Here is an 8,558-nt window from a genome sequence, read left to right as displayed (position 1 = left end):
ATTTGCTCTTTTCTGTGGTGTTGGCTTTCAGGAGGACAGAGTTCAAGGCTCGCCTCTCCACTCTGCTTCCAGACTGGTCTCCTTGGGGATGTTTGTAAGGGTAGTTATTTTGGAATTGCTACTCTGCTGTTCTGGCTTGTTCAGAACAATCCCCCGTAAGAAAGCTAGCTTGGCATAAAAGGGATTTTGGTCTACAATAATGGCTCTAAGCAGAGCAATGGTTTTGGGACAAAATCACCGTAATTTGGGTTTTCTATTGCCAGTTATTCTAGTATTTTCCCTGTAGAGACCAGGCTTTGTTAGCCATAACAGTCTGTGACGCCTGTGTTGTTTGCACGAAGACTCTTTGCAGGACTGCGGGCTTCCTGGACTTGGAGCAGCACGTAACGCGGGGCAGAATCCTGCCTGCCTGCTGGGGCTCTGGTGTGCGGGGCACCTCGGTGCGCTTCCCAGCAGCTGTACAAAGGCAACCTGGAGTCACCTGGGGAGGTCTCAGCTGATGGGCTGGTCAGTGGGGTTTGGGTTGAATAGGCGTGGATGATGTTTTGCTCTGAGCAGAGGCCAGACAGTAGCCTTGCACAGCTGTGCAGGTACAAAAGGATTCTGTTTCCAGGGCTGTTACTTTGGCATCCATCACCAGCACAAAATCTGTAGGTAAGGCTAATGCATGGGGAGAAAAAAGAGGTGAAAGAATTGTCTCCTGAAGCAAATGCCAGCTCCTTTGTGGGTCCAGAAGCTTTTCTCTACTGCTGCAGCACTGTGTGCTCTTGGCTGGCTGCTGGCTTCCTCGAGAGCACAGCAACAGCCTTGTGTGAGAGAAAATCCAAGTTCTGCTCTCTAAGCCATGTCCTGATCTGTTAAGAAAAGGCGGCTTCAGTTTTCCTTTGGTGCACTGGGTCAGAGGTTCCTGGTCTGTCTTCAGAATTATTAATTGGATTTACTCCTGATGTCTCTAGAATTGCAGATTATGCAGTCCTGCAGACTATAGCTGTCAGTGTTTTTTGTTTTACAATTACAGAAGGATGGGTTCTTGCTGGTTTTACTTCTCTTCTTCCCTCTTCTAATCACACACCAAAGTCTTTCAGTGTTATGTATCAGGAGGCTGGCTCAGTCCGGCTGATATTAAAGGACAGGTTTTCAAATGAGTTAGCTGGGCAAAATGAGTTACAGTTGCTTCCCCTACGTATGTACATGCTTGCCCTGGCTGGATGCCCAGACGGCCACATACCTGGGCAGTATGAAAATCTGACCATGAATTTCCATTTCCCTGTGGTCTGAGTAAATAAAAAAGAAGAACCTGCTGTTGTGTTAGCTACTGTACCAGGCTGGGGAAGGTTCAGGTCCTGGGTTTCCAGCTCAGCGCCTGGTGTTAATTCCAAGTGAACGCATGGAGCTGTGGAAGTGCTGTGCCAGCTCCCTCTTCCTTCATGCTCTCGGCTGAAGGGCTCACTTTTGTGAGAGGGGCTCTCTGCTGGAGTCACCGCATCCATCGCCCACTGCTGCTGCCAACGCAGGAATCTGCTGGTCTCAGTCTGGAAGCGAGTCTTGGACGCTACTGAGTATAGCAAATAGTCTCGAGCTTTGGGTCATACTCTATTCCTCTTGCCCTCCATCTACGTGTTCCCAACCTCTCAGTTCCCAAGTGAGTCCAGGAAAATGAGGATTTGGTATATCCCTTCCTCCCAAAGCCTCAAATGCAACCTGATGCAGCTGTCAGTCTTCAGCAGCAGCACTGGTGCTGTTGAAAAGCTCCTGACGTCAATAGAAGCGGCACTGATACAGCAGAAAAAGTAACAGAACGAGAGCAGTTCTCATCACTTCTGAGAAAGGACAAGATGCTGGTGAATCTGTCTCTAATAGGATCCTGCACAGAAAGTGGTACGGCTGGTAGTGAGAATGGGGAGGAAGCTGGTGGGTCGAACCGCGGGTGGGTCGTGCAGCGACACGAGGAGCTTGGTGACTATGGCCTCGCAGCTCTGCGCGCCAACCTGACCTGGGAGCCCCAAAAGGTACCCGGGATGGGTGTGCTGATAGCGGGGCCGTGCTGGGGAGGGTTTACTCCTCTTCCCCAGGGTGCAAGCTGGAGCCAAGCAGGCCAAGGATGACTTGCCAACCAGAAGAAGTGCCGAGCCAGGGAAAAGGTTGTTCTTGGGCTACAGAGTGTGTCTGACCCAGCGAAGAGCATCGCATCTGGGAGAGTTACAAGGCTCCTGTCACGCAGTGGGTCAGCACTGCTCTGTGGTGGGGATTTTCCCCGTGGCAAGTGTTTTCCCATGTTCTGAACCCCCTTCCTGCAGGCGGCCAGCATGTTTTGGCAGGGGTCGTGCCTCGGCAGCTGGCCCTATTCTTTCTCCTGTGCCTCTGCTTCCAGCAGCACAGCTGGGGGTCTTCCCCTGGGCAGCTGCAGAGCTGGTCCCAGACATCTCTAATGGGCCCATTATGCCAGATGTGTTCACTGCTTTTGGAAGAAAATAGAACTGATTAACACCTGAGCTGGTGCACAAGGCTCCCGAGACGGTGTTAAAGGAATATTAACGAGCGCACGCTGATTTGGAGAGCAGCTTTCACCACGCTGTCAAACGCACGTGTTAGTTGGGTTATTGGGAGGCTGGATGGCCTGGGGGGTGGCCGTGGTTATCAGTCCTCCTAGTCAGGCTGCCACTTCAAATCTGGGCCAGGCTAAGTTAAAGAGAGACGTCTGCTTTGGTGCCTGTGAGAAATGAGCTGTTGATATCAGTCATCGCCTAAGAGACAATACCCACATCCTAGGAAATGCTCGAGCTTGTTTCTTCAGTGTGGATGTCTCCTGTCAGCCCCAACAGCTCCTGAGCATCTTGCAGAGCATTTGCTGGTCATGGCTGCAGATCAGTGATTGCTATTAAGGGAAAGGCCGTGTTGTATCAGCATCGTAGATAGATATTGTGGTTTGCTAACATTCTGGAAATGGGGTTTTGCTAAAACTCTGAAGGATTCCCTTTGTTCTGCACAAAATTTTGTGCGTCCCTTTCTTTATCACAGATGATGTGCCAACAATAACAGGTTTGTTGTGCCTATACCTTAGATTCAGACCTTTCTCCTAATGAAAGTATGGGAATCAATGTTACCGGGCTGTAAAATAGCTCCCTGCGTTGTCCCCTTAGCCAGCTTGCATGAGAGTGCTTAGTGTGACATCTGTTTTGGAGCTGAAGTCTTGAACATCCCTGGTGAAGCAAGCTAAGCTAACTGATATGTTCCCCAAGGATCTTTGCTGGTGGTGTGTCAACAGGAATACGCTGAGAGGAATTCGACTGAAAGAGACAATGCTTCGACATGCTCCCTGCAGAAGCCTGGAGAGCAGGTTTGGAAAGGCTGCTTAGGCTTGCTGAAGGAACAGATATTGTTGGACCCATCATCAGCATGCTGGTCAGCCAGGATCTCGCTAGCTACCCCCATGTGTCGGAGGTGGCCCTTCCCCGCTGCCGCTGGAGAGCAGCACCACTGATGCTTAGCCGTGGTAGAGATCTTCATCCAGAGGCCCCACAGAGCTGTATGTGGACAATAGTACAGATCACCCCCAGTTCACATGGGCAGTGGAAAAAGCAGCGAGTGTAGGCTAATTGTTGTAACCTTCCCTTTCCAGTGTGAGCCCAGCTGCCCAGCTTCCCTCCCCAGCAAGGCTCGCTTTTCCTGCCACATCTGCAGAAGGGCTGGTGCCTCTGCACAGCCCCCGCCTCAGCTCTCCTTCCCCCTGAGCTCGCAGTTACCACGCTCCCTCCTCTGCAGCAGACACAGGTGCTTAGTTTGGCAGGGAGCGGTGCTGTGCTGCTGGAGCAGCTGTGTAACTCTTCTCCCAGGCTGTTGCGCCGCTGCACGTCAGCTTTAAAATTACTGTACACTGCATACTGTTAATCCAGCTGTTTCTGGCAGAAAACAAGTTACAGTGTGAAATGGCTAGCTGGCTTCGAGTCTGGGGAAGGTAACTTTTTCAGTATCCCCCCCAGAAAAATGGAGAATTGGCCAGCTACTTCTTCTGTAGGAAAGAAGACCCTGCCCATCGCAGTCCAGTATTTCTTTGCCTCTATCATCACTTCTGCTGCAGCCTTGAGTGGAAGAGATTGAAACGTGTTGCACTCGGATATGGTGTAGGGATGCTTTTGGGGTGGATTGCTCGTAACCCTTTGTTTTTCCTCCAGTGCTCACCCGGCATCAGAGAGAGGCAAGAAGTAAAGCTGCCAGTGGTGAAAGCGGCCCAACATCTTTAGACATTGACAAGTAAGTAGGTATGCTTGCTCCTCCAAGATTGTTTCTGTGCTTCAGTTCTAGCTTGCCTGTGTATGTCTTTATTCCTGTATAAATGCTGGCCGTTGGCCTTACAGCAATGTTTCCCTAAGAAATTGCCTTCTCTCAGTGCCTCTTGTTGCAGTGCTGGCTATATTTATACCAAAGCAAGAGGAATCTGCTGTGCTCAGATTGTTTATTTTTGCACTAATTTCCTTTCAGCCCAATCCATGGCGGGTCAGGGATGCATGGTCTCTGGCCGCTGTGGGGGGAGCTGTAGCTAAAATGGTGCTAACTCAGCCAGTTTCTAATGGGAGATTTGAGCTTGGTAACCCCGGGAAAAGAAGAGGTTAGGACAGGGAGGCTGTCAACATGGAACCTGTAGTGATATTCTTAATTAAATTAGACTTTCAGAATAGCAGTGGCTTTGTTTAATCTCTTCCCATGCAGCCCCTCCTCCTGCCACCCACACAAAGCATCATAAGAGAGGATCTGACAGTAAAATCCCTGCTATGGAAGCAATTTTGCTGTTACAAACAGTGGATGGCAACATCACTAATGGAATTAGGCTAATTATAGAGAGGACAGCTTCTGTTTAGACACATTATCTGGGTAATCAGCACTGACTGGAAAGAAAATACGGGAAAAGTACTGCAGAGTTTTGCTCGATGGGGGCTCTCCATACGCGTTTTAGAGCCTGGGGTGAGTTTTACTAGGAGAGTGCTGCTTATCAAACTGAACACAATGCTGCTGGGGCTGGTCCCTGGGGGCTTGTCTCTCCTTGGAGATGGTCCATTCCTGAATAGCTCTCTGGCGGGTGGATGCTCCCCTCCTGAAGAACCAGTGCCCTCTTCTGCATGGTTCGGTCCCTGCCGAGAGCTGGTGTGGAAGCGAGTGTAGCTGTGTAAATCCATGCCTGACCTTCATCTCCTTTCACCCAGGATAATTTTCTTCCCAAGCACACTCAGTCGTCCTGCGTGAGCTTGGGCGCCTTCTACACAAATGAGGGGGTTTGAGGAACACGCTGTATGAGCCCCCCAGCAGGAACGTGTGCTCTGCATTCCTCTCCCAACATGGCATGATGTAAAATGGAGACAGTGCAGAGAAAGACTTGATTTACTAGTCAGACAAGTTCATCCAGCCCCGGTAAAATGTCTCTCTGATTTAACACACTTGGTTTGCTTTTCAGGCAGAATTTAACTCCCCTTTGCAAAGCCCTCGCACTTCATTTCTGTGGATTTTGACAGGGTGCTTTATGCTTTCTGGGGAGAAATCAGCAGTGTTTGAGATAGTTAGATGAGCAGATTTGATTACTGTCCCGCTGCTGCAGCAGCAGGATACAGAGGAACAGGCAGGGAAAACTGATAATCACTCAGTCTTTGTGACTGGTGCCGGCCTGACCCCACTGAGCGAGACCTGATCTGGTGACATGTCTTCTCCATGGCGTGGAGGAGGAAAGTCACCGCTGGTGGCTGGGAGCCCGGTGCAGGGCGAATCCTAATGCAGTGCTCTGTCCTTTGCTGCCTGGCAGGTGTGAGAAGTGCTACCTCTGTAAGTCACTGGTGCCACTGCTGCAGTATCAGAGGCACGTGGACAGCTGCCTTCAGGCTGCTAGGCAAGCTCAGGGAACCAGGAAGCTGCGAAGCGCCAAGGTGAGGGGCGACCCTGCAGACCGTCTCCTTTGCTTTGCGCTGGGTTTGGGCCTGGGTTGGTAGCAGGAGCAGTTTCCCTGGTTGATGGGATGAGCTGACCTGGGTAGGATTGCCTGCCCCTGTGGGCCGCCGTGGCCAGAGAACTCGTTGCCCTCCTTCCTGCGACGCTCTGCGAGAGCATGGACCGGTCCCAAGGGTGAGCTAATCCAGCGGAGCTGCCAGTAACCTCTCCAGCAGGCAGGCAGCCAGGGCTGTCCCACTGCCAGACAGCGCGCCTCAGTCCTGCAGGCTTCCTCGATTGAATATACATGGAGTGGAGGGCAGTGTCAGGGTGACAAGCGTATCTGACTCTATCCCTTTCCCATGGGGAAGGCTTCAGAGCTGGAGCAGGGAGAACTGCTCGGTGCCGGGAGCAAACCGCAGCATCCTGGGAGAAATATGGGGGGGAGCAAGTGTGGTGGAGGTGTGCTGGGTGTGAGGGATGTGCCTTGCTAGGGGAGGTGGGAGGCGGGAGTGTGGGTAGCAGCTGGCTCGCAGTCACTCGCCAGGTGTTGGCCCCCACCATGGCGGTCCTGGGGGAACGCAGAGAGGGTCTTTCCGGGCCTTCCCGCTGGTTACTGTGGGCAAAGTCCTAGTGCTGCAGCTTTGTCTGCACTCAAAAATGTGATTCTCAGCATGAAGATGCAACATGATGTCTTAGTTTCGTATAATCCCTTAAATCCATCACAGGCCTCAGCCCTTTGGGGATTCAGATGCAAATGATGAGATTTCTGATTGATGATTTTGGCTGGGATACAGCCAAGCGCTGTGTGGTTCAGAGTACTGCAGGGCATGGCTGCTCCTGCATGTGACCAGCTCCCTGGGGGCTGTTTAACTCTGTCCCTGCGCCCCACAGCCGGCTGCGTGCAGGCACAGGGCAGGGAGGAAAGGTGCTGGAGCCAGGCGGCCCTTTTCGATGGCTCGGCAAGGCTCTGTGTTTCCTCTGGCCCTGCCTTGTGCTGAGGTGGCAGCTCTCTGGGGGGAGGAGGTCATGCCTGGGCATGGGCTGGGCCATTGGAAAGCTTCCTAGTGGCACCGTTGGGCTTGCGGGCTCCTGCCACGGCCCATTTTGGGGTGCTTTGCAGCTCCAACTCCGCAGCTGGGATGCTAGTGCCTGCTAAGCAGTTCTGGGGGCAGGGAGCAGCCAGGAGAGTGGACTTTGCTGGGCCAGCAAGGCTCAAAGCAGCCAGGCCAAGTGGTCTTCTCTTAGCCTGCATGACCACCGCGGCTGCATCTTCCCAGGGGCTGAGAGGGGGCACGAGATGTGCGTTCCTCATCTGGCTGTGCCCTGGAGGAAGGCCCTTCCCTCCAGCACCAAGCCCCTGTGCCCTCGGACAGCGCAGGACGGGGCCTGCCCTCAGAGGCATAGTGCTGTGGGATGTGCCCGAACCGTGGCAGAGCCCCTGGTGCCCAGATTTCTCTGTTGCAGCCCCATGCTCGCTGGCTGGGCTTGGGGATGGCTTCCTGCACCCTGGCCTCCGTTCTTACCGGGCTCTGCTTTATTAACGGCTCTCAGCTGCCTCTGCTCGGGCACTGCCCCTTCCTGTGGCGGCTGGCTGTGCTCAGCTGGAGGCCCTGGAAATGCAGCACTGCTGCTTGTGCCCACCCTGACCACGTGGGCTGGGGGAACACGCGGCTATGGGGTTCTGTCGTGGCAGTGCTGTGACGGTGGTTCTCTCCTTGGCAGGACGTTGGAAGGCAGGAGAGGGGACTCCTCAGGATGCTGGAGCTCTCGGAGAGCAAGTCTGCAGGTGGGAAGCTGCTTTCTGTGCTTGCCTGGCTGGGTCAGGGCTGCCCTTTCCCACCTCTCCTCTTGCGGTCCTGGGCTGTGCTGGGACAGCACATTCCCCTTGAAGGGGTCTGTTCTTCCTGAGCAGAGCAGGAGGCTGTGGGCTTAGCTGGCGGTTGTCATCCCCGGCTGGCTGCACACATCCTTGCCTGTGCCTGCTGGACCTGGGCCAGTGCCCAGGTAGGAGTGTGCTCTGAGCCATTGCACCAAGAGATGTCCAGCTTCCTGGGGGGGTGGCAGGGTGCTGCCCTCCCTGCCTGCACACCAGCGCTTCCCCCCATGGGTCCAAGGACTGGAAGAGCAATGCTCTCAGCAGCACCCTCCTTCCCTTGCCCATGGCTCACGCTGGAGCAGGCAGGGCTGACGTGCGCTCTTGTTGCAGGTGCTGATGCGGGGTCCCCCCTCACTGGACTAGGAGACCAACAGCCCCTGCCCACGCCGGGGGGGCCGATGGCGGACAGCCCCAGCTCCCTTCAGCCCCTTCCTTTCAACGTTTCCCCTGCGAAACCCAGTGTCTCGGAAGCCACGGACTGCGTGGTGGACTTGGAGCCGCACGCGGCTCTTCGCTTGGGCAGCCAGCAGCAGACCAAAGGCTGCCGCCGGAGAAAGCGCAAGTTCTGAGGCCGGCGGTGTGGCGGGCCCCCCTTGCGGCTCTCCGCGCCCTGGCGAGGGTCTGCGTGGCACCGTACCCCTGCTTCACCCGCAGCCTTGTTCTCCCAACCCCCTTTTATATGTTTTATACAACCTGTGCAGGGAGCGCCGGGTGGAGAAGTGACTGTGTGTTTTATAGGTGCCTGTGCAGCTTTGCTCTCTGTTAAAGA

The 8,558-nt window shown here is 54.1% G+C and overlaps 1 protein-coding gene across 1 annotated transcript in view; it reads left to right on the top strand.

Annotated features, from left to right (window-relative positions):
* UIMC1 (ubiquitin interaction motif containing 1) overlaps positions 1-8,358 on the top strand; it is a 34,528-nt gene extending 26,170 nt beyond the window's left edge. Inside the window, exons 9-12 of the mRNA XM_009578911.1 lie at positions 4,173-4,251; positions 5,789-5,909; positions 7,636-7,699; positions 8,120-8,358. Of these exons, the coding sequence (XP_009577206.1) occupies positions 4,173-4,251; positions 5,789-5,909; positions 7,636-7,699; positions 8,120-8,358 (503 nt within the window). The remainder of the gene's footprint in view (positions 1-4,172; positions 4,252-5,788; positions 5,910-7,635; positions 7,700-8,119) is intronic.
* Positions 8,359-8,558: the final 200 nt, after the last annotated feature.

The sequence above is a fragment of the Fulmarus glacialis genome, unplaced genomic scaffold (genome assembly GCF_000690835.1).
Source record: "Fulmarus glacialis isolate BGI_N327 unplaced genomic scaffold, ASM69083v1 scaffold22495, whole genome shotgun sequence".
Taxonomy (NCBI): Eukaryota; Metazoa; Chordata; class Aves; order Procellariiformes; family Procellariidae; genus Fulmarus; species Fulmarus glacialis.
Note: the sequence above shows the minus strand (reverse complement) of the source record. Positions and strands in the feature narration are given on the sequence as shown.